The sequence below is a fragment of the Eschrichtius robustus genome, chromosome 1 (assembly GCF_028021215.1).
Source record: "Eschrichtius robustus isolate mEscRob2 chromosome 1, mEscRob2.pri, whole genome shotgun sequence".
Lineage (NCBI taxonomy): Eukaryota > Metazoa > Chordata > Mammalia > Artiodactyla > Eschrichtiidae > Eschrichtius > Eschrichtius robustus.
In genome coordinates, this window is record NC_090824.1 from 188,187,868 (window position 1) to 188,214,595 (window position 26,728).

The 26,728-nt window shown below is 38.8% G+C and overlaps 1 protein-coding gene across 2 annotated transcripts in view; it reads left to right on the forward strand.

Annotated features, from left to right (window-relative positions):
* ARMC3 (armadillo repeat containing 3) overlaps nt 1-25,470 on the forward strand; it is an 89,142-nt gene extending 63,672 nt beyond the window's left edge. The window contains exons 11-18 of one of the 2 annotated variants that reach the window (XM_068538630.1): nt 1,175-1,311; nt 2,138-2,306; nt 4,711-4,811; nt 5,507-5,608; nt 6,012-6,128; nt 19,400-19,600; nt 21,428-21,590; nt 25,261-25,470. In XM_068538630.1, the coding sequence (XP_068394731.1) occupies nt 1,175-1,311; nt 2,138-2,306; nt 4,711-4,811; nt 5,507-5,608; nt 6,012-6,128; nt 19,400-19,600; nt 21,428-21,590; nt 25,261-25,470 (1,200 nt within the window). The remainder of the gene's footprint in view (nt 1-1,174; nt 1,312-2,137; nt 2,307-4,710; nt 4,812-5,506; nt 5,609-6,011; nt 6,129-19,399; nt 19,601-21,427; nt 21,591-25,260) is intronic. The other variant, XM_068538636.1, reaches the window with a different exon arrangement.
* Nucleotides 25,471-26,728: the final 1,258 nt, after the last annotated feature.

A 26,728-nucleotide genomic window follows, 5' to 3' on the forward strand; every position in this document is an offset into this window, starting at 1 on the left:
AATGCCTGTCTCTCCTTCAACACCCAGCTCAGCCATCCTGTCCTCCATGACGGCTTTCTTTAGTCTTCAAACGTGGACTCAAACGTCCTGCTCTGGGCTCACACCACCCCCTATGCATGCTTCCCTTGAGCTCTGTTTTGCATTAGTTTTTGTATGAAAGACCATAAGCTCCCTGAGGCTTTAGGGAAGGGAACTGAGGTTTTCCTTCCCTGAGTCCATGTCATTGATCTATACCTGGCACACAGTATATGCTTAATAAACAGTTGTTGAATGAATGAGTGAGTGAATGAATGGAGGAATGAGTGGAGAAATTAATAAATGAATTAGATATTTGCCGAAAGAACACGTGGAGTCAGATTGCTATCTTATACTCAGATATAAAGATGTTCAGAAATTTGGCTTGCTAAGCATCAGATGCTTCAAGTAACCTTTTCCAAGCTTGCCCAGGTCACGTGTGCTAATGTGTAATCCCCGTTAGAGTCCCTGTGTTTGAGCAGAACATGATTGGAAGTGGATCGTATCTCACAAGGGCTCCTGTCTTCAGATACTACACAGAGAGACCTGTAGGATATTCTTTTTTGTCCTCCGGGCTCAGATAATACAGCATTACATTTCAAACAGTGAGACAAGAGCTCTGTCGAATCTTCTTTTTTTTTTTTTCCCTGATTGGAACAATTTTATACGTGTGATTTCTTTTAATAGTGTAATTAATGTAGTTCTCCCCGATTCTCTTCTTGTTCTTTTTCTTCTCTTTTTCACTCCTTGAAGCAGTATGAGGGACAAGGGCATCTCTGGGGGCCCGTGATTCTGTCCTCCACAGGCCAGATGGACACGCAGTGGTGAGCAGCAGAGTGAATGAACGTGGGGCATCCCGCTTGTAGAGGGGAGAGGACAGGCTCTTTGCCCTGCACCCACCCCATGTAAACTCACAGTGACCTCCCTCAGTTACTTTACTGCGGCCTCTTCTTGACTTTGAACAGAACATCGCGCTCCTGTCTGTAAGGTTTCTGCAATTGATTCCCCCTGAATTTAATAAATCTAAACATGGACACATCCTAAAATGTTTTTACATAATCAAAACCCTTTCAACAATCAAAAAATGAGATTTTTTTTTAAAGCATGAATGTTTATGTTCTGTACTCTTAATGTGTAAAATTTTGGCTTCCATTTCTAGCTGAGACATTCAGGTGGGCTGGAGCCGCTGGTAGAGCTCCTGCGTTCCAAGGACGACGAGGTCCGACGGCACGCCAGCTGGGCCGTAATGGTCTGTGCCAGTGATGAGCCCACGGCCGCTGAGTTGTGCAGGCTCGGGTGAGTGGAGCGGTCTGGAGAGTCTGGCTCAGATGAAGGACACACAGTCTTCAGGCCAAGGAAGGTCGAGCAGAGTCTCCACGCCCACTCTCAGGCCGCGGGGCGTTCAGACGCTCTGCGGGTCGCAGTCCCTCCGAAGGGACCGCCTGCAGAAGCGTGATCCTCCCCGCTCCTCCCCCGAGAGATCTCCCCCGCCACCGCCACAAAATCATCTTCCATGTTTCCTTTTCCACTTTTTCATCCTGATAAACGCTTCTCTTTCACTTTCCTCTGCTTTGCTAAACACAATCCTATTTGTCGCTCAGCTATCAAGGTTAAATTAAAACGGGCAAGCCATGACTGCCATCTCTGTTTTCTCCCCCACAAACCGTTCCACCACAATGACGCCTTTAACCAACCTCACCACATCGGTTCCCTTACCAACAGCCTATGAGTCAGCTGCCTTGAGCAACTCAGCCAAGAGGGTTTCAAGATTCCACAGACAGATTTACCCTGTTTCTAACCATTTTTGTTCTTTGCATATGTCACCTGGTTAGCTGAAAAAATTGGAGTCCGATACTAATTTTGCTTTAAATGAAGAACTTTTTCTTCCTAAAGTGTCCTTTTCAACTGTTTGATCATGAGTTTCTACATGGCATGTATGTTCTCAAAAAGGGCTGATTCGTCTTCATAATTCTGTCAGGATTAGGTTACCTAAAAGGGTGGGATGGTTTTAACCTTTCCATCTCAATTCTTCATTCAGGATCTTAGTGAGGTGTATGAATGGGAACTTACTGTTGGATTGCTTATATAAGGCAAATAATGTCTTTTTTGCTTTTATTGACAGGGCTTTAGATATCCTTGAAGAAATTAATCTATCAGTAAGTCGAAAAAACAAATTCAGTGAGGCAGCTCATAACAAATTGCTCAACCACCACCTGTCTCTGAAATACAGCCAGACTGGCTATTTGTCATCAAGTAACATAATTACTGATGGAGTCTATGATTATGGTCGGGTAAGTGGCAGCACTAATTTGTATTTTAGTATGTGTGATCAGTTCTTCTTGCATCGTGATGCCATTACGTTGCAATTTTATAACTGCCTAACATAATTTATATTTTTATAGGCAGAAACTTGGGAATCAGAACTTCATCCTTAAACTTTGTCTGGCTATAAGATTTTGCATCTGTGTACAGTTTTAACTAGAATCTGATGACCTGAACTTAAATTAGTTTGCTGTTGCTACTCTCAAGTTTCAGAGAAGATATAAAGCAATCGGCTTTTATATTACTTCTAGGGCTCAGTGTTAATGATAATGATAATGTCAATAATAGAAGTATAAGTTTTTATCTATTAATTATAATCTAATTGAAATTAACCAAATTGTAATACTGAATTTTAAAATGTAATGTAGAAGAATATTATTTTACTTAGCTGCGTTTGTGATTACGATTTTAAAACAACTTACAGTGTAATTCAGTGTTAATGTTAAGAGAAATGGGAAGCTAAACATGAGAGTCTTGAGGGCTTTTTGACATTACTGTCTAAGTCAGCATGTTCTACTTCTTCTGGAAACCAAAAGCAATAAGGAGAATGGGGAAATTTTTTTTAAAACCTACAAATCCCATTTTAGGCAGAAGTAGGAAATTGGTATGATCTGCAGACTTCAAAAATATTTAAAAGTCCCTGGGATCAGGCAGAAGTTACACAGGAGGAAGAATGAAAAGGGAAAAAAAGCACAGAGAGGGACAAGAGTGGTAGCAGATCTCAGAAAGCACCATCAAAAGTCTATACTTCCCGAGGGGGTGGAGAACTCAGACATACAAAAGCTATATGCTTGGTTCGCAAGGGGGTAGGTGGGCAGGACCCCAGGAACTGGGGTGAGCAGGGCTGGCAGCAGAAACCCTCTTGGACGAATCTGGTTCAAAGAAGCAGAGGCGACAGGGCCATAAAAGAATCACAGCTAAGCCGTATTTGCAGGAAACACTGTATCGTGGTAACAGAATTAGAGACATGTTGAATAACCAAAACCGCCAGCCTAAAACTTTTTCTCTTCCTTCTGCTTCTGCCAGCCACTGCCACCACCATACCCTCCATAACAGACACACACAAACCACCGAGAAATTACTGCTCTCGTTCAATGATGAGTAATTTTAAAAGAACAGGTGCCACATTATTAGCACAAAGACGCTTTAAGAAAAATGAGGAAAAGAGCAGAAAAACCACCAAAGAGTACTTACCAGAGCACTTATCTGTTGCCATGGAACAGATAAAACTGTGACAAAATGTATTTGTTCATGAGTTTTTTTAAAAAAAACTTAATGAGACAATTTCCTTATGAAGGAGAACTCTCTGATTCACTCTAAATATTTTCTAATATTTCAGGCTTTAAATGTGTCAGTGAACAAAAGAGACAAAGATCTCTACTCCCATGGTACCAGTGAGAGGAAACAGACAATAAACAATAAATCTCACCAATACATTCTATCACGTGATCGAAATGACAAGCGCTGCAGTGGGTGGGGAGGAGAGCAGAGAAGGATAAAGGGGCTGAGGACACTGGAGTTGATGTGGTCAGGTAGCCCCACTGAAAGGGTAATATCTGAGCAAAAAATTTGAAGGAGGTGAAGGACTTCTTAGCCTTGGGGATAGTGGAGAAGGAGCTTTCTAGATGGAGGAAAGAGCTAGTGCAGAAACCGTGAGTAAATGTGGTTGGCACACTCAAGGAACAGCAAAGTCGGTTTAGCTAGAACTGAGTCAACCAGGGGCGGAATAACAGACCAAATCAGAGCAGGTAAGAGCAAGCAGCTCATGGAAGTCTTCTAGACCACTGGAAGGATTTGGGCCTTTACTCTAAATGAAGTGGGAAAACACGTCAGGGTTCTGGGCAGAAGAATGACACGCTCTGTCTTACTTTAAAAGAACCATGAAAAGTATCTTGGATGAGAGAAGGATCTATTACTTGATTGGAAAAAGAGCTCACAGGGTGATCTGGTCTAACCCTCTTCACCAGGCTGATAAAATTGCTAGTATAGGGCTTTGTCTAGCTTGTTGGTAGTTATCCTCACAACATTTTTAGTGATCTGTTTAGCAATTAGTTACTCCTACAAACGATAAGCTCTTCCTTATGTATATGGATAGATTTTCAAACTCAAATACTTCCAGGGGCCAAGCTGATAATTATGGTATGAAACAGTTGAGTATCAAGTTACAGAGACTGGGGGGGTGGGGGGAGGGGGAATTGGAGGGTGTATCTTGCCCAAAGGCAAGACATCCACAAGCTTCAGTTTCCTATTTTTAAGTGTGTGTGTGTGTGAAATTAGATACCTCAAACAGTTAAGAACCTATTCTATCAGTATTCATTAAAAAAATATATAATGCATGCAGATATTACTTTTCAATTCTTAAATTATCTACAGATAAATCCTGGCACCAAACTTTTGCCTTTGAAGGATCTCTGCTTACAAGAACCAAGTGACCAACGTGCTATACTCTTAGTTAACAGTAAATCTTCTGATGCGTGAGTCTTTGCGGGGAGGAGGAATGAAGGGAAGCAAATAATTTTTTTGTTTGTCCATCATCATGTGAATACATAAAGGTTCCCAGTATGGTATCTTTTCATACTTCCTGTATCTAGCACCACCATGAAAGTAAACACTGGTCCATAAACTCATAGCCTGACATAGTAAAGAACACAGAATAGTCACCACTGTGGTTTTTCCTTCGACTCTATCTTACCAGTCAATTCCATGGGTATTTCTGCAATCAGGGCTTATTACCCTTCCGGTAACATGAAGTAACTGAAGAAAGTATAAACAGATAGGAGCAAACCAAGATGAATTATGTTTACAAATCTCCAGAACTAAATCCAGGAATACCACTGCTGTCCAATATTTTTAATAAAATAAGGAGAAAATAGTAGAGCTAAAAATGAAAGCTTCAACAGCCATTAAAATGGTCTTGTATTCCTATATATCTATATAATACATTTTATGTGACACATTTTATAAAACTATTTCCAGTTCTAGCTCATGAAAAGCTTTATAATATTCATTTTATCTTATCTTAACCTCTTTATGCTTTTAAAATAATGTGTCACTGTTAAAAGTCAGCTCTAAATATGATTTTTCAGAAAAAAAATCTATTTTGTAGGACAAAGTCAATATTGACAAATTATTTTAATTTGTACATAATTTCAAATATGTAAACTTTTAGTTCTCCACCTCCATCTACGGAAGATAAGTCATCAGACGTTGGTTATGGACGAAGTATTTCTTCTTCATCTTCTTTAAGAAGAGCAAGTAAAGAAAAGACCAAGTAAGAAAATGATGTTTTGTCTACACTCAAATAATTCTCTCCCTTAATTTGGGAGTAAAAAAGAAATTTAGATTTTAGGTTTTGGCAACTTAAATTTTATTCTTCTCACAGTCACACAATTTCAGGATGAAAGCCAGGAAACCTGGTTTGACATTCTGTCTTCTGTGAACCCAGAGTGAGATCTTGAGCCCCTGCCCCTGACTAGTGCACTGTCCATGATCAGGCTTCGTGTCCTTATCTGTAGATGGAATAATGCCTGGTGCCCTGCTTCTTCTCGGTGGCTGGAATCAAAACATATAATGGAAGTGAAAATGCCTTATAAATTATAAAATGCCTTGCAAATGTAGTGCATTGTTATTTTCTGTATGATTGAAATTGGTTGTGGTTTTTTTCAAATGACAAGAGAAAACAGTTATCATTTTAGTGCTGGATTTGCATCTCCCACCGAAGAGAAATCAGAATCTACTTCGGGACGCAATACTGCTCTTAGCAAAAGCGCCACTAAAGAGAAAGGATCCAGGTAGAAACTTCCTTACTGTATTCTTCTCCTAACTGTAATCCCGTCAAGTTTTAATTACCCACAGAGTTGGTGAAAGGGAGGGGTGGCTTTTAACTAGGAAGCTCTTCTTATGGAATCAGAAGTAGGACTAAACAGGACTCATGAAGTATAATTAAAATTACCTTTATTTGTGTCTCTTGTTGTCTCTTTAAAACTTACCCAGAGGGAATTTCTTCTCCTGCCTCTGGGTGAGAACTCAGGGTACTTTGCTCACTGTAAAGTCCTACAGTCACTTTAATTCAGAGACAACGGAAACAGCAGTCTCCAGTCAGCCCTTTAAAAGTCCAGCCATGTGCAGGAATCAACTTAAAATGAACTGTTCTGCCCTCCCCTGGTGGCTGCCTCTGCAGCTGAAGAGCAGCACCGGCCGGAGTGTGAGCCTTCCCTCTTCGCTGCCTCTGGCTTCCACGTCCCCTCCCCATCTTGCTCACGGAAACCCCTGGCCCTTCAGGAAGCAATGAGAAGAGGAAAGGGAAACAGGACCACATTCTGAATTTGGCTGGAACCATTATAATGTCGTTCCACGCTTTTTAGCCTGGCATATTTTAAAACACTGTCTACATGTTTACATATTTTTAAACATATTCTTTCTCTTGTGAGCACTTTCCTGGATTCTTCAAAAAACCACTCAGACCTCCTGCCCCGCTCCATGACCCGTCAATTATTGTTGACTTAAGCCCTTGAAAAACACTGGGGTGCTGGAGGCTATTTGGCACACATGTATACAATTGAGCATCTACCTTCTAAACCGAGACTGTCTCCTAAGGTCTCCTAAGGAGTGGTCTGCCCTCCTCCGCAGACCTCAGAGCTGTGTATTTTCTATTTCTGACTTTATTTTCTCCTGTCAGTCTCTGTTGCTCACTGTTCTGATCTCTGCTTCTGATCAGCCCTCATCCTTTCTGCCCTCCTGCCCCTCCTCACCTCTTCCCTTCCCCTTCTCTCCTCACTTGGCTTCTCTCGTTTCTCCTCCTCTGGACTGAGAGTGCCTTGAGGACAAGAACACGTTCTGACTCGAATAGTTTCTCTTTTCATCCCCAGCATTTAGCACAGTGCTTGGCTGGCATACATAAGGCATTTGTGTTTATTCAAGAGAATAGAAATCTCAACTTTTTGCAGGAAAAGGTTATTTTCAACAAGATCCACACTTATAAACTGTGTCTCTTGAGCAAATAGGTTACCTTCTCTTTGGCTGAGTTCACTTATCAGTAAAATGCAAAACAAAACAAAACCGTAGTCTGTTCCTCACAGTGTCTTGAGAAGATTAAATAAGTTAATGAATGAAAAGGGCTTAGAGCAGGGCCTGGCCCAGAGTAAACATTCAACAAATGTTAGTACTACTGGACGAAACAGTTGCAGGGAGCCCAAACCCCACTCCAGCCTTGCAGGGATGCAGAAGAATCCCCAGAATCCAGCGCACGACAGGAGCTGGGAGTAAAGTAGATAAACCATTAGTCTGCTTGCCTCTCTCCCTCTCTCTTTTTCTCTCTCCACCTGCACAGTGTCTGTTTACAATTGCTTTGTTACCTTCCCTGACTTTCTTTTGGTTATCCCCTCACCCATAACTGTAGCTTGTATGTGACTTTGACTTGCCATGGGACCAAATCCGGCCCCAATTCCAAGGCAGTCTTTCAGTTCTAAAGCCCAACAATAATCAAGTACAATCTGCGTCTCTTGTGCATATTTGTGGAGACCATCTTATCTTCACATGCTTGACAGGACATTTGGCTGGCTCGGAGGCAGGTGTCTCCCTGTGGTCTCCTCAACTCCTCAGCTTCCTGGGGAAGAATCCACCTGGCTTATTTAAGTGATCAGTGTGGCCAGGTTCTTTCCCCTTCTTAGCCCGTGGTCCACTGGGGGATAGATTGGTCATAATCTCGTTTTCCTGTTGTTTATCTTTTGGTCAACCTTTCTTGTGACTGTTAAAACTTTGGACCCCTGAACATAGAGTAAAATATTTTAACTCTACTCATCTGAAAATGTCACGGAGAATGTTTAATGTTGACCAAAAAAAGTACTGAGCAATACTGACAAAGAATAATGAGACACCTAGAACCACAAAGTGGCTGAATTTTTGAAAGGGAGAGGAGAGATGGGAGACAAGTCAGTCAACTGTGTGTGAGGTACCAGGCAAGGAAAGTGAAAGTACGGACTTCTGTCTTTTTCCTGATGAATATTATTACCATATACCATGTAAATTAAAATCATTGAGCAAGAGGCTCTCATTAGGTGACCAGCCACCATCTTATCTCTGTTTTTGAAGGTTTTAATTGCACTTTCTTTTATGGCACAGCACTCAAAGGAGAGGTGATTAATTTATATTTTGTTTATCCAGACACCTTCTTGATACTTCCCTAGGCTTCACAGAAACCAACATGTCTAATGCTCTCTAAAGCTTTTCCTTGTAAAGAGCATTCTCCTTACAATAAACATTTACTATACCCATTCGTGAAAGGAATTACAAGTTCTATCTATACCATCTTTTTTATTCAGACTAGTTTTCATAAATATTTAAGTTGATTGCACATGAGTTTATTACACACACTTAAAAGTGTGTTTTTCTGTCCCCAAATAGGAGGATATGAAATACATATCCTTCCAGTCTGTTCATCTTTGGAGACTTTTAGATCTTTACAACATATACTTTAACATTTCTGCTACTTAGGTCATCTTGATAGCATCACAACGACTTCCTAAAACATTTTTGTTTTTAAAATGATTTTCCTCAGAAAACTGGACAGCCACATGCATAAGAATGAAACTAGACCACTATCTTATACCATAAACAAAAATTAACTCAAAATGTGAGACCTGAAGCCATAAAACTCCTAGAAGAAAACTTAGATGATAAGCTGTTTACTTCAGTCTTGGCAATCAATTTTTGGATCTGACTCCAAAAGCAAAGACAACAAAAGCAAAAAAAAAAATAACTGGGACTACATCAAACTAAAAAGCTTCTGCACAGCAAAGGAAACCACCAACAAAATGAAAAGACAACCTACTGAATGGGAGAAAATATTTGCAAATCATATATCCAATAAAAGGTTAATATCCAAAATATAAGAATTCATAAAACTCAGTAACAAAACAAAGCAATCTGATTTTTAAAGGGCAGAGGATCTGAATAAACATTTTTTCAAAAAAAGACATGCAGATGGCTAACAGGCACATAAAAAGATGCTCAACATCACTAATCATCAGGGAAATGCAAATCAATACCACAGTGAGATATCACCTCACACCTGGTAGACTGGCTATCAGGAAGACAAGAGATAGCAAGTGTTGGCCAGCATGTGGAGAAAAGAGAACCCTCGTGCACTGTTGATGGGAATGTAAATTGGTGCAGGCTTTATGGAAAACAGTATGGAGGGTCCTCAAAAAATTAAAAATTAAAATGATCCAGCAATTCCCCCTCTGGGTATTTATCTGATGAAAATGAAAGCACTAATTTGAAAATTTTCTACACCCCCACGTTCATTGCAGCATTATTTAACACAGCCAAGATATGGAAACAACCTAAGTGTCCATCAGTGGATGACTGGATAAAGAAGAAGTGGTATATGTATACGATAGAATACCACCAGCCATAAAAAAGAATGAAATCTTGCCATCTGAGATAACATGGATGAACCTTGAAGGAATTATGCTAAGCGAAGTATCAGACAGAGAAAGACAAATACTGTACAATTTCACTTATATGTGGAATCTAAAAAACAAAACAAATGAACAAACAAAACAAAAATCATAGATAAAGAGAAGAGAATGGTGGTTGCCAGAGGGAAGGGGGGTTGAGTGGGAGAAATGGGTGAAGGGGGTCAAGAGGTCAAACTTCCAGTTATAAAATAAAGTCATGGGAATGTAATGTACAGCATGGTGACTATAGTCAATAATATAGAACATATTTAAATGTTGCCAAGAGAGTGAATCCTAAAAGTTCACTTTGTATGGTGACGGATGGTAACTAGACTTACTCTGGTGATCATTTCACAATGTATAGAAATATCGAATCATTGTGTTGTACACCTGAAACCAATATAATGTTACATGTTAATTATACCTCAATTTAAAAAATTTAATTAAAATTTAAAAAATAAAAGAATTTCTCTCAAACCCTCTTTTTACCCATACCTTACCTTTTTTTTTTTTCCCTTCCCTTAAATCTTGACTTCAAAAGTCTTCCAAAAACACATATTGTCTCTTGGTCACATTTAAATACCTTCTGACCTTCTTTTCTTGAATTTATTCATTCATTCAACAAATATTTACTGAGCACTTAGATGCCAGGAATTATTCTAGTATTGGAAGTATAGCAGTGAACAAATACCTCTGTCCTAATAGAACGTACATCCTAGTGAAACAAACAAAATAAACTACAGACACACACACACACATCACACACACACACACACACACGATGTACCTTCCTAAGACCAGAATAAATCATATCTCCACTTTGTACAATACTCCCTTCTCATCCTTTTGGAATAGATTGGGTAGAACAGGACACCTAACTGGAATAGATTTTGTTCAATGTTGAACTGCTTGAGTTTCTAATTTTTATTCCTTGTGGAATTTATTGAATGCTACATGGTATTGTGATTATTTTTCACATACCAAAATCTTCTCACCTAAATTGAAACCACAAGGGAGCCAGATTCATGACTTACATCTCTCCCACCAGCTCTGCTCTATAATTTATATATTCAAATAGTTGGCACTTCCCTGGTGGTGCAGTGGTTAAGAATCCGCCTGCCAATGCAGGGGACACGGGTTTGAGCCCTGGTCCGGGAAGATCCCACATGCCATGAAGCAACTAAGCCCGTGCGCCACAACTACTGAGCCTGCACTCCAGAGCCTGCAAGCCACAACTACTGAAGCCCGCGGGCCTAGAGCCCATGCTCCACAACAAAGAGAAGCCACCACAATGAAAAGCCTGTGCACCGCAACGAAGAGTAGCCCCTGCTCACCACAACTAGAGAAAGCCCGTGCACGGCAACAAAGAACCAATGTAGCCATAAATAAATAAATAAATAAATAAATAAATAAATAAATAAATAAATAAATAAATAAATTTTAAAAAATAGTTGAAGGGATCAGAAGGAGCAAGTGATTAAACTTTGATGATGTCAATACACAGTTTTGAGCCAATTATCTCTCTCTACTTGCCTATCTACCTACTCATCCACCTGTGAACACAGAAAATATCCTTATTGTTTTGGGCTCTCACAGTAAATCTCTGTTGTCTGAGGTAGTTTTGCTAAAGTTTCTGCAAGAAACCTAGAATTTCTTATATCTTTACTCATAAATTGATGTTCTTTCTGGAGATTAATTTTACAGGAGTTAATTTTGTAATTTCCAAGCTCTTGTTTCCATGTTTATCTAGAAATGAAATTCATTTAAGTACTGAAGCCCTTATTTACACCACTTGGCAGCCTTCATGGGAAAGAAGTCCAAGTGAAATACTTCTATTTATAGCAGCAGGAAATTACAATTCAGGGGTTCCCATAAATTATCTCTTTTTAATCACTCAGTCAGATTTCCCTCTCTGATGCGCTTAGCCCAGGATACCGGACGTCATCTTCTCACACCAAATGATTCTTCTCACTTCAGGCAGCATGCTCAGGGAGAACTACACCTGCTTTGTTTCATAGGTGGCTCTGAGTAATCACAGGGTCGAGATCTCCAATCTTACAAAGCTACCCTGTAATTTTAGAAAACAGGTAAACCTATTTATGCTTTCTTGCCATTCTAATTGACCTTCCCAGCATTAGTTCCTAATTTACTAACATCTGACTATGCATGTTAAGATGTTCAGTTTATTTATCTTACAAAAAAGGAAAAGGGTTAAGATGATATAGCTGGAAAATAGTAATTTTTGCTTGGAGATTTTATCACAATATATGGTTAGAGCATTTAATGCATGATTAGACTCTTTCCTTGGCTGTAGTAAATAGAATATTGGATTAGAAAATATAAAACTTTTTTTTTTTAGTATTTGTTATGATTATAGAGTTTTGTGTAATTCTCCAATAGCAGCTGATTGGATTATTTTTGTATTTTTTTCTCTAAATTAAAGGGAAAACTCAAATGGACTTTAGTTGATCCTCCTCCCACACCATGCTTCAAATAATACTTAAAGATAATTCCCACCCCTAATTTACTGCTAGTGGAACAGAATGCTCCATACTTGTAAATACATAATTTGGGAGATTTACCTGCCTACACTAGCCTAGTCCCATTTTGGGGCTTTCAAATATATAATCACGGCTAAGATTTATTATAGCAAAAGATACAATGCAAGATCAGCAGGCAAAAGATACACATAAGCAAAGGCGAAAGAAGTCACACACAGGCTTCCTAGTCCTCCCTCTCTCTCTGCTAGCATAGCATAGAATGCTTCTCATAAGAGATTGCTCCACCCAAGAAAGCCCACCTGAGTCATGGGATCCAGACTTCATAAAGGTGTAAATTCCAATTACCTATAGGGAAACACCAATTTGAATGACAGTAGATTTCTCTCAGACCAGAAGGAAATGGTACACCATTTTTCAAGTGCTAAAAGAATCAACCATGTGTTCTCTATCTGATGCATCTATCCTTCAGCAATAAAGAGGGAGAAATAGACATTCCCAGATGAGGGAAAACAATTTATTGCTAGCTAGCCTACCCTTACAGATTGGCTAGCTAAAGGAAGTTCTTCCAACGAAAAGAAAATAATGAAAGAATCTGGAAGGATCGGGAAGAAAGAAGGAAGGGCTGAAATATGGGTATATACAATAGACTATTTCCTCGTGAGCTTTATACATCATATTTGATGATTGAAACAAAAATTATAAAAACATCTGATACTCAAGACGATGGTATTTAAAAGTGGAGACGGTAAAGAGACCTCCATGGGTGTGAGGTTTCCATATTTCTCTCAAAGTGGTAAAACGTGGACACCAGCAGACTGTGATAAGCAATATATGTATATTATAATACCTACAGTATTACACTCAAAAGCAATGTAAATAAATCAAGATGGATAAATAAGAAATGTTCAAGTAACCCACAGGAAGGCAAGAAAAGAAAAACGAAGGAAAAGAACCAATCAAAAGGCAGAGATTGGCAGAGTGGATTAAAAATTTATGATTCAACTATATGCTGTTTAAAGAAACTCAAATGTATCAATATAGGTGGGTTGAAAATGAAAGGATGGAAGAAGATACCATGTAAACATTAATTTTTTAAAAAGCAGGAGTGGCTTTTTAAATATGTACTAAGGTAGACTTCAGAGCAAAGAAAAATTCTAGAGACAAAGAGGGACATTACATATGATAAAATGAATCAATCCATGAAGAAGACATAATGATCCAATGTATATGCCCCAAACAACAGAGCCTCAAAATACATGAGGCAAAAACTGATAGAGCAGAAAGGAGAAATAGAAAAATCCAAAATTATAGTTGAGGACTTCAACATGCCCCTCTGAGCAACTGATAGAACTACTTGACCTAAAATCAGCAAGGATATAAAAGAGTTGAACAACACCAGAAATAAATAGGATTTAATTGACATATTATGGAACATTCCATCACCAGCAACAGAATACACATTTTTTCAGCTGCATTTGGAACATTTACAATACCCTGGGTCATAAAACAAGGCTCAGCAAATTTAAAATAATTGAAATCATACAGATTATGTTCTCTGACCATAATAGAATCAAACTAGAAATTAATGACAGAAAGACAAGAAGAAAATCTTTAAGCATATGGAAATTGAATGATACACTTCTAAATAATCTCTGGGACAAAAGGAAGCCTCAAAGGACTTAAAATATACAAAGAACTGAATGAAAATGAAAATACAACTTTCAAAATTTGTGGGATGCAGCCAAAGCAATGCTGAGAGGGAGATTTATTTTACTAAAATGTATTAGATAGAGAGGTCATAAATCAATAATCTAACCTCAAGAATCTAGAAAAAGAAACCTAATACAATTAGAAGGAAGAAAATAATAAAAACAGAAATCAGTGAAATTTAAAACAGAAAAACAGCAGAGAAAGTCAATGAAATCAAAAGCTGGTTCTTTAAAAATGTCAATAACTATGTCAATAGTACTATGAGAACTTTAATTCAGCACCTTAGATGAAATGGACCAATTCATCAAAAACTGCAAACTATCAAAACTCACCAAAGATGAAACAGATGCCCAAATCATCATTTAACTATTAAAGAAGTTGATTTCATAAAACCCTTCAAAAGAGAAATCTCCTGACCCAGATGATTTCATTAGTGAATTCTGCCAAACATTTCAAGAATTAACACCAACTCTAAACAATCTTTTCCAGAAAATAGAAAAGAGAATGTTTCCCAACTCATGTTATGATACCAGCATTATCCTAATGTCAATACCAGACAAGGACATTATAAGAAAAGAAAATTACACCTCAAAATCCATCATGAACATAGATGAAAAAAAACCTTTCTGAAATATTAGCACATCAAAGCAATATATAAAGAGAATAATTCATCTCAGAGGAGTTTATCCCAGGAATGCAAGGCTGGTTCAATATTTGAAAATCAATCAATGTAATCCATATTAACAGTATAAAGAAGAAAAAGCATATAATCATATTAATTGATGCAGAAAATCAGTTGACAAAATTCAACATCTATTCACGATAAAAAATAAAACTGTCAGCAAAATAGAAATATAAGGGAACTTCCTCAACCTGATAAAAGGCATCCACAAAAATGACACCATACTTAATGGTGAAAGACTGGATGCTTTCCTGCAAAGATCATGAACAAGACAAGTGAGGAGAGAAAAACTGTTCCTATTTGCAGACAACATGATTGTCTAAATAGAAAATCCTTAAGGAATCCACTTAAAAAAAAACAAAACTCCTAGAACTAATAGGTGAGTTTAGCAACATGTCAGGATATAAGTTCAACACAGAAAAATCAATTATATTTTTATATACCAGCAATGAAAAACTGAAAACCAAAAATTTTTAATACCATTTTAATATTAATAGGGCTGAAAAATGAAATATGAAATTAAAGTGAAAGAGAAAATGAAACAAAACATGTATAGAACTTATATATTGAGAACTGTAAAACACAAAGGAAATCAAAGAATCACTAAATATGTGAAGAGATATACCATGTTCATGTGTTGGAAAACTCAACATAGTGAAAATGTCAGTTTTCCCTGAGTTGATCTAAATTTGATACAATTCTATCGAAATTCCAGCAGCATTTTTGGTAGATAGAGATATGCTAATTCTAAAACTTTTATGGAAAGGTAAATAAATTATAATAGTGAAAAATCATTTTGAAAAAGAATAAAATTGAATCATTCTACCTGATTTTATGACTTACTGTAAAGCTACAGTAACCAAAATAGTTTGGTACTGATGAAAGGATAGACCGGGACATGAATGAACAGAATAGAGTCCAATAATAGATGACAGAAGCCTGGTCAATGGATCTTTTAATTGAAAATATTATGATATAATTGTAAATTTACATGCTATTGTAAGAAATAACATAGAGTGAGCCCATATACCCTTAACCCAGTTTCCCCCAATGATAACATTTTCAAAACTATAGTACAGTATCACAACCAGGATAATTATGAACACAATCCAATGATTTTATTCAGGTTCCCCCAGTTTTACTCCTACGTGTGTGTGTTTGTGTGTGTATTAACTTCTATACAATTTTCTCACATGGGTAGGTTCATGTTAAGATAATCAATAGTTCTATCACAAGGATCATTCATGTCTAACTGCTCAGCACCATTTGCTGAAAAGTCTATACTTCTTCCATTGAATTGCTTTTGCACCTTTGTCAAAAATAGTTGAGCATATTTGTGTGGGTCTGGGTCTTCTGTTCTGTTACATTAATTTGTGTGTCTGTCCCTCCACCAGTATCATTCCATCTGGATTACTGTAGCTACACAGTAAGATTTGATATCAAGCAAAGTGATTCTTCCCACTTTATTCTTCTTTGTCAAGTTTGATTTCGCTATTCTAGCACCTGTGCCTTTCCATATAAATCTTAGAATAAGATATTCTATTCTACAAAAAAACTTTGCTTGGATTTTGATAGGAATTACATTAAACCTAGAGATCATTTGGGGAGAATTACATCTTTAATATGTTGCATCTTTAAATCTATGGACACAGGATGTCTCATCATGTATTTACACCTTCTTTGATTGCTTTTGACAGCACTTTTTAATATTCAGCACACAAATCCTGCACATGTTTTTTAGAAGTTTATACCTAAGGATTTAATTTTCTTGGCATAATTGTAAGTGCTCCAAATTTTTTTTGGTTTTTAATTTTGGTTTCCACCTGTTCATTGTAACTATATAGAAACATAATTGATTTTGTATGTTGTTCTTATATCTTCAGATCTTGATGAACTCAATGCTTAGTTCTGGGAGTTTTTTCAGTAGATTCCTTGGGATTTTCTACATAGGCAATCACGTCATCTGCTTTGTCTTTAGTTTTCAATAGTTTGATTTCAACGTGTCTGGAGTGCATTTCTTTGGGTGTACCTTATTGACATTCACTGAAATTCTTTTTTATTTTTTTAATAAATATTTATTTATTTATTTATTTATGGCTGTGTTGGGTCTTCGTTGCTGCGCATTGGCTTTCTCTAGTTGCAGTGAGCGGGGGCTAGTCTTCATTGCAGTGCATGGGCTTCTCATTGCGGTGGCTTCTCTTGTTGCGTAGCATGGGCTCTAGGCGTGCAGGCTTCAGTAGTTGTGGCACACAGGCTCAGCAGTTGTGGCTCAAGGGCTCTAGCGCGCAGGCTCAGTAGTTGTGGTGCACGGGCTTAGTTGCTCCGCAGCATGTGGGATCTTCCCGGACCAGGGCTCGAATCTGTGTCCCCTGCATTAGCAGGCAGATTCTTAACCACTGTGCCACCAGGGAAGTCCCTGAAATTCTTGACTATGTAGATTTATGTCTTTAACCAAATTGAGGAAACCATTTCAGCCCTAATTTACTCAATTTTTTTTTCTGTGCTTCATTCTTTCTCCTCTTCTTCTGAGTCTACGATGACACCAATATTAGCTCTTTTTTATTGCACCACAAGTCCCTGAGACTCTGTCAGTTGCTTTTTCAATCTTTTGTTGTCCAGATTGGATCATTTTTATTGATTTATCTTCAAGTTCACAGATTGTTTCTTCTGTTATCTCCATTCTGCTATTAAACCTATTCAGGGAATTGTGTTTTTTAAGTTTTGGTTATTGTATTTTTCAGCTGCAAATTCTATTTTTTTATCTTCTATTTCTTTCTAAGACTTTGTAACTCCCTGTCATTTCAAGAGTGTTTGACCTACTTGTTGGAACAGTTAACAGCTGAGTCATCTCAGCATTGATGTGTTTTGATTGTCTTTTCCCATATGAGGTGAGATTTTCCTGGTTCTTCACATGTTGAGTAATTATATAGATTGTGATATTATGTTATGAGTCCTTCAGTTCTTATTTATGGGTCTTACACATATTCTAAGAAGAATGTTTCTTTTGTGTGTGTGTTTTAGCAGTCAATTGGCCCAGTTGCTTTCAGTCTTCAAATTTCAACCAGTGTTTTGCGGGTTGTCATTCCACCATTAGTCCCATTTTCAAAGGCTTTGCGGCGCTATTTGGATCAGCCCTGCATGTGTGCCAAATAGTGTCCAGTATGAGACTTGGGCGGTAGTTTATACCATAGTTGCATCTTCAAAATCTACGTATGTGCCGTTCAGGATCAGAACTATGCACACACAGCTTGGAAGTAAGCCTAGGAATATATAAACAATTTTATAGGGTTGCTTTCCTGAGCTCCTCCCTCTCCATGATCTCCCTTGTCTTTTTTGGTTCCTTGGAGCTTCCCTTTTGGTCCTCAAGCCAAAAAAACCTTTATTTACCCTGCGCTGCTACACTCTTGCCGTGACTGTATCCATGTCCACAGCCAAACAGCAGGAGGACTGAGCAAGTATAAGGCAGTTTTAGACTCTTAGGGACCTTAATGTCACCGCTGCCACCACCGTCACAAGCTTCCTTAGAAGATGGGGCACAAGATAATGGATAAAAATAAGAAAAAAAATCAAAAAAAGGGCTTTCCTCCACTGTCTCTCTTTCCTGTTTCTCAATCGGGCTTCTCCTTGGACTCTCTCTGTGCTGATGCCCGCTTCCAGACTTGGGGCTATGTTTAGTTCAGCTTGGAGAATAGTGGAGGAAAATTAAAATATAAGCTCACCGTCAGTTCTGTAGTCATTCAAATGTCAGTCTTCTCTGATCTTCCTGCTATGAATTATTTTTCCGAGTTTTCAAATAGCTATTGCATGCACCCTGTCCAGGTTTTATGACTGTATTCAGTAGGAGACACAGGGTGAAGTGTGCTTACTCCCTGTTACCTGGAATGAGAACCCCTGTCATTGTTTTGTTCCACTCATGAGAGAATTAGTAAGATATTAATACTGGTTCAAAGATCATTTGAGAATATATGCATTTATATCCAATTTAATTACGGAATGTTAGAAAAAGATTTTAACCTTTGGGAGTATCTTTTTCCACTGAAAAGAAATAATTTGCATCTCTACTAAACAAAAATCTACATGTTAACTAGTAACTTCTCTAAGTCTGGAAATTTTCATTAAGAGTATCTTTTAGTTAAACAGTATCTTTACTGTTTACTAAGTACATTCTATTTTCCCTAAGTACAGAACTAAATACGTTTCCCTAGATAAACTTTGCATGAGTCTTTGCTCCTGCATGACATGGAAATTCCATGCCATCCTTATTTTGTTTTTGTCTTTTTCCATGTTTTGGATAATTGTTCTTAAAAGTGGGATCCAAATTCTTTTTGCAGAAGGTCTCAACTGAAGCAAGAGATGATATGAGACTGGCATAGACTCTCTGAGGAGGCAACCTATTTTTTCCCAATTCCATAAATATTTATTACATATCTACAATGTACCAAATATCTTGATAAGCAATGGTACAGAAAAGCAATGATTTTCATAATATGTATCAGTCATGTAGTAATCTCTTGAAAAATAATTTCTCCGGCAAAATATACAGACTATAAAACTCTATCACTGTCACGGAAAATTTGAAAACTCTGTATGGTATGGTTGCTGAGGCATATATAAAATACTGTATTTCTGCGATGCTCTTCAGATCAACTCAGAGCACAGTTAGTGCTTATTCACTCTGTGATTTTGATTGCTATTGTTTACTCTCTAAGGAAAGGCAGAGGAAAAAAAGAAGAGGAAAAAGTGAAGGAGGAGGAAGAGGTTGCAGTAGCACCAAAACTGCCTGGAGAAGGAAGCCCTGATAAAGAATGGCTCCCTCCCTCTGATCCTGACTTCTGTGTTTATGTGTATGAAGTGACCAGATCCATACTTCCCATCACCAGTATAAAGGAACAGATTGAGGTTCTTGCAAAGTAAGCGTCTATATATACATACACATTTTCAATTTCTGAAAAATGTTTTTGATGTTACTGATTTGCACTTTTTAGCCAATTTTCAAACAACTACACCATAATAAAACCGAACTTGTATAGCACCCTGCCTCTGACTCTGAAGCAGAAACACAATGAATTGGAAATAAATCCTCCATTTCTATTTTAGATCATATTTTTGCCAAGAATCAGAGCTAGGAGCTGGAAATTACTTAAAGAAAAATGCCTAGGTCATTTTCTCCAGCTAAACCAGGAAAAGCATCTTCCAGGGTGATCCTAAAGAAGTTATGAATGAAGGAATCCTATTTTGAATTATTTGTAAACTCACAAGTTGTTTTCTAATACAAATAGCCATCCCTTATTTTTATGTTATATGTCTGATATTTTGTGTTTCACGGTGCTCCAAAGTGGGATTGTGGGTATTCTAAGAGATGGTTCGGCACTCTGTATAAGCCAGTGAGGTAGCCTCCTAAATGAGAGCATTTAATCTGATTCCGCTAAGAGAAGGCTGAGAACCTGACTTTATGACTGACAGGAAATCACTAGAAATGGAGGCTCGCCTTCATGACTGACACCAGCCAGTTGTGAGCCCCTGGCTTGTGCAACAGCTGCAATCTCCGTGGGAGCTTGTATCTTCTCCAAATAGAAGTGAATTGCAGGCACCAAACCTGGATGTGACAACTGCAAGAAACACAGCCGCCAGATCACTGACTTCTTGTCAGGCGACTCTGGAAGAGAGCGTTTTTGGCTACCGAAGTTTTCCTTGGTGTCCCTGAGAAATGATGACTCAAGCAGAACTCTGACTTAGCTCATTTCAACACTTGTCAAATTTCCTCATGCTTTGTTCCTATCAGAAATAGTTTTCATCATTCCCAAATAATTGTTTTTTTAACCTGAACCCACACCAAGAGAGCGATACAGAGATGTGTCCCCATGCCTTTGGCTCCTAGCGGCTGTTACAGGACACCTGGCTGGCACTGAGGGTCAGTTTTCTGCCTAATCCTTTCTCTTGGTTTTCACCATTGTTCTTCTTCACTTGGTTCCACGTACAGCAAGAGGAAATTCTTTCTTTACAATGGGCAATCCTGCCTTTACTCCATGATGTAGCAGCCTCAGTTGACAGAGGATTTTTGCAGGTGTGCTTACTGACATCTTCAGTGAGAGCCTAATCTTAGGAGAAACTCACAGGCAAAGTACACCCCCGTACCTCACCTCCTCGCCTAACTGTTAGTAATTTTTCCCTTTTTGCCTCTTCCTCTCTCCTCTAACTTCAGTGTTACGTAAATGCCATGTCTTTCTCTAAATTTAAAAAAAAAGATAAAATTTAAAAGAAAAAGATGATAAAAACTTGAAAAGATTTGTGAACCTCAGGGTTCACAATGGTCCTATATGTTTGTCTTTGTCTCTGAGTTTAAATTCCTTAAAAGAAGGACCACATGTCAGGACAATGCCTTGGATTTCAGATTCAAACATTTGAAAATACTTTCCAAGAGTAAGATAACATTTAAAAACTGTGTTGATACAAATGTAGTGTGACATTGATTTGTATCTTGCTATAAATATTGGGAAAATTAGCATTCATTTCTTTCTTCCTGCTGAATGAAATTGTTGGAATTTCAGTTTATGTAAGATAGTTTAAATATAGTAAGCATAATGTTAACTTATAGTAAATACATTTTTTAAAGTAAAGCAAACAAAAATCAGAGGGAAAGTATCTTTTACAAGTATAATTACACAGATATTTATACTCAAAGCATCCAAAGTGAGATATTAAACTTGATTGATTCAATCTCACTGTAATTGACACAGGTACGTGGCAGAAAAAATGGGCGGTAAAATTCCAAAAGAAAAACTACATGATTTCAGCTGGGAACTTCATATAAGTGAACTAAAGTTTCAACTTAAGTCCAATGTTGTACCAATTGGACTGATCAAAAAAGGAATCTTCTACCATCGAGCTTTGCTTTTCAAGGTATTTAAGATGTTTTGCTCATTTCCCACTACGTAAAAATGTTTTGTCTTTATCATTGTGGAGTGAGCCAGTGGCTAACAATTAACTGGATGATATTAATCCTATCATTTAGATGTACTTATATTTGGCATGTATATGTATGTGTATATACATACACACACGTATATTCACCAGACTATTGGAAACATATTCATTCAACGTTTATCACACACCTACTCTAGGCCAGGGCCTCTTCCAAGGTCTGGGAATATACGGTTACTAAAGTGAGAGTCTCTGCATTCAAGGGGGACCTAAGCCAGACTTGCGGGTTCTCAGGTGACGTCAGGGAAAGTTTCAAGGGAGGAAGTGATATGTGGCCTCAGAATTAGAGGCTACATAGGATTTCAGCAGGTAAAGAAGGAAGACAAGGGTGTTCTAAACAATACAAATATTTTATTTAAAATAACAGGTATGAGAGTCAGTGGTCCATTTGAGGGATGTAGAGTAGTTGGTCTGGATCCAGAAAAGCGGGGAGGGGTTGGATGAGGCTAGAGCACCAGACAGTAAAGCACCATGTGAGTTTGTACTTGATCTTAAAATCTGTGAGTAACCACTGAAAGTTAAGGGGAAAGTGATTTTGAAAGACCACTCAGGCAACAGAATGGGGAATGAACTAGAACGGGGGAAAGACTGGAGACGGGAAGGCCAACTGGAAGGTCACCGGAGCAAGAAGTACAGGTGCCTGATACTAAAGCCATGGTGGAGGCTGTGAATGAGAGGTGAGTTTGGCGGGAGATGTAGGAGATAAAACTGAAAGGAGCTGTTGACTGCCTAGCGGTGGTGTGAGAGACTGCATGAGAAGAAGAAAATGATTTCCAGGATTTGGGCAGGGTAACTGGAAATGATGGCATCATTCACAGAGATGTGGACACTAGAGCAGGATCAGGTTTAAGGGAGGGGGTGATCTTTTTTTTTTTCCTCCATTGTATCCAGTGTCTGGAGTATAACAGGAGCTGAGAAAATTGTTTCAGAGCCATAGACATAAATGTATAAACTTCCTACCCTCTCCTGAATACCTATAAACCTCATTGCATCTTACCTCCAGTTCCAAGCCAATTCTATTTATAATCCAAATGCCAGTCTTTCCTATTTCCTTGGATTTCTTGCTCTATCAATTCTTCTCTCCCATCTTAAATCTCTTTCTCTCTACTAGCTGTTTTACCTTTAAAATCTAAACTTAAGTCCAAAACATTTAAAGAGAAAACGTAAATCTTTTCTCATTATATCTACAACTACTCCTATAAGCGCCTATCACCATGACCACCATCATTTTGAGCTTATGTGCCAGGCACTTAATAAATATAATTGTGAAGAGTCTCAAATATGCCAAACGTTGAAATTACTATCTTTGTTTTAAAGATAAGAAAACTGATACTTAGAGAAGGAATTTACCCAAGGACAACCAGAGATACAGCTGGAATTTGAACCCATGCCTATCTGAGCCAAAACCTACCATACTGCTTCTGTCTGAAGATACTTCTCATTCTCGGTCAAAATTCTGAGTCATCTCAACTCCTAGTCACTCCTTGACCTCAGTTTCATACTCAACTCCCTGCAGTCTGGCCCTTGTTCCCTCCCAAGAAGGATCACAGTGATCTGTTTTCTGTCTTGCTTGATATGTCAAAGAATTTGTCACTGATCCTTCTCTTTCTTTAACACCACTTTTAGTAACTTCCGTCCTCTCTTGCCATTTCATCTCAGTCTCCTTTGGAGACCTCTTTTCCTCCACCCTTGTCTTAAGTGTTGGGGTCCTGACCCAGAACTCAAGTTCTGTCCCAGGCTCTTCTCTTTTCTCCCTTTACATACTTCATTTGGTGAGGTCATCCTCCTACATCACCTTAAATACGACTTACATGCCTCAGGTTTCCAGATCATTTCCTCTGTCCCATAAGCCGCTCCTGATTCCAGGTCTATCTGTCTGTTTACCCTGTAGCTAGCTGCCCTTCTGTGTCTTGTAGGCACTGCATTAGTCTTCTCAGGCCACTATAACCAAGTACCACAGATGGGGTGGCTTAAACAATAAACAGTTATTTCTCACAGTTCTGGAGGCTGAGAAGTCCAAGATCAAGGTGCCAGGAGATTCAGTGTCTGGTGAGGGCCCACTTCTTGGTCGGCAGTTGCCGCTTTCGTACCATATCCTTATATTTCAGAGTGCGGGGAGGGCCCTTCCTCCTCTTATAAGGGCACAATTCCCATCATGGGGGCTTCACCCTCATGACCGCCTCTTAAGGGACCCACCTTCAGAAAGAAAACAGGAATCTCAAGGGGAAACATTTCAGTTCATAACGTGACAGCAGACTGAATTCATTACCCTCACACCTCACCTGAGTCATGCAGTTAATCACCCAGGTCTTGCCTACCACTGAATCCTGAACACCAACACTCACTGGTAAAACGTGTTATCCTTCCATTCCTCCCAAAGCGTTCACTCCCCCTACATATACTCTTCATCTCCCCGTTTTCTTCCAGCTCCTTTCCTCCACGGCAGCCTAGATAAATCGTCCACAGACCGTATAACCTGCTCACTGATTTCCCTCGTCTTCGTGCCCCCATCCTTCCGCCCCTCCGCCTTGCCTGCCCACACTGGACCAATCCTACTGCCTGCCCTTCCCACAATGACACTCGGGCTGCAGAACGCGACAGTGGGATGTGCCACAGCCAATTCAGGGTCCAAGGTGGTGGGTGTACGTGCTGCCTGGCCATCTTTTCCAGCTCCTGGCCACAGGCTTCTCCTATTTTCCTCAGCATCTGTGCCCCACATCTGCCTTCTTTCCTAAGCCTTTTCATCTTCACCTCTTCCTATGACGCAGATGACCTTGTTTCCCACTTCACAAAGAAAATAGACACTTCCAGATTCAACTCAGCTGAGGTTAAGAACTCAGACTCTGGGAATTCCCTGGCAGTCCAGTGGTTAGGACTTGGCGTGGTCACTGCTGGAGCCCTGGGTTCAATCCCTGGTTGGGGATAACTAAGGTCCCACAAGCCAGCTCTCTTATCCACTATGATGTGGCTAGGAAGTTTCCAGATTATTTTAAAAGTGCTTTTAAAATCAGGACAAATTGAAGAGACAGCTTCTGAGGAACATAAGCAACCCCTGAGGACAGGGCATCAGGCAGCCCAAGAAGGACCAACCGCTCACAATTCTGCCCCTCCGGCTCCATAACACCTGTCTACACCACACAGAACAAATGGGCTAGAAACAGGTCCCCACCATTCCAATCCTGCCATTCAATCCCACTGCATATCACACCCAAGGAGCAGCCCAGGAGCGTGGAAAGATTGATAGATGCAGTAGAGCTGAAAGCCCAGGGAACAGCTTTTCTCCAATTACGTTATCAATCTTGTGCTGATACAATGCAGCGCAACTGCCTGAAAAATGTCCCTTCCCAGCAGGACCTACACAGAGATTTTGAGTCCACAGAATCTTGAGCAACAGGGGAACTTATCACATTTTACCAACTCCTATCACAACACTCCACATTTTTTCCAGCCTCCTTTCTAAGCACTTTGTTGTTGTTCTTCTGCAAGAGTGTATATTTCACCTTCGACCAAGGTGGGTCTTTCAACCAAGGCTTTTTCTCCGCCCCTCCCCCTCCTCACTCTTGGTTGATCTCGCGTTTTCTCCCCCCAGGCTCTGGCTGACAGAATTGGCATCGGCTGCTCTCTGGTTCGCGGGGAGTACGGCAGAGCCTGGAATGAAGTCAAGCTGATGAATGAATCCCGAAAGGGGGTGACTGGGGCTCTCCCTCCCCCGGAAACTTACATAGTTGACCTCATGTTCCATCCAGGGGCACTGATAAAGTTAAGAAGCCGAGAGGCAGATCTTTACAGATTTCTCTAAACTTCCAAATGAACACAAAAGGTGTTCAAACAAGAAATTCATTATATACCCTTTCTATGAAGTTCACCGGTAGATTTTATCAATATTTCTTTAAATAAAAATATTAGAAATGCTCTCCCTGTGTAGAAATGAGGTCACTAGGATTGGACTTCGTCGTGCTTCTGAGTTCAGGCTTTTGGCAAGCATTCAGTCTGATGAGATCAGATTACACTTGTGTAAAGCTTATTATTCTCGAAATTAATCCACCCCGCTGTTTCCTAAGGAGCATCTCCGCCCTTTGGGAATCATGTGTAAAAGCACCCAGCTACTGTTCCCAGGACAGTGCCCTATGACTGTCATTCTTCATGTTCCGGATGCTCCAGGAAGACTTGGTTAAATCAAGTCCATGGTTTTTTGTGTCTTCAGTCGCCTTGTCTCACTCCCATAAAGTAAGAATATTGATATTTTGAATATTTGTAGATCTATTTTAGTATCACAAATTCCTTTCTAAAATTTTTTGTTCATATTTTCCCAAATTTATCATTAAGAACATTTAGTTTAGTATACTTCACTGAACTAAAAATATTTCTAAAAACTATTTCCATACACTGCACTTGTCTATATTGACTTGGAAACATACCTTCAGTTAAAAACAATTCTGATTTGCTTTTGCACGTTTCAATGCTGGGTCACAAAAATGTGACTTCATATTTACATAACTTAAAAGTTCTTTTCTGGAAAAATTTGAAATGTAAGTATAAAGTAAATCTTTGCTGAGGAATTGTGTTTTCAGTATTGAGCACAAAATGGGGAGCAAGCACCCATTTCAAATGGCAAGAGAAAATGAATCTCATGAAGTATACATTTTCCTAGCCAGGCTTTAAGTCTAAAGTTGACCCGTCTAATCATTTTGCTAGAAGGTTTCCAAAAGTGAGTTTGATTTTAGAAATTAAGGTGAAGATTATTCTGTATGAACCAATGTGTAATTTCAAAGAATGTGTAATTCTTTATTTCAAAATAAAGTCCCTTACATCAAATGGTGTGGTAATTATATTTATCACCCAGTTTCATGAAGAGAGCACAGATTATAGGATACATATCCATCTAAGCATTTCCAAGTCTCTCTTGATCCAGAAAGCATTCAAAGTGGATTACAAAGATATGTAAGATGTAACAAGATAAAAATAAATGAAAAACAGGCATAAGTGTAGGAAAGAAAGTTTGACAAGGCCAGGAATAAGCTTAGAATTCAAAACGCAGTCCATGAAAATCCTGCGTA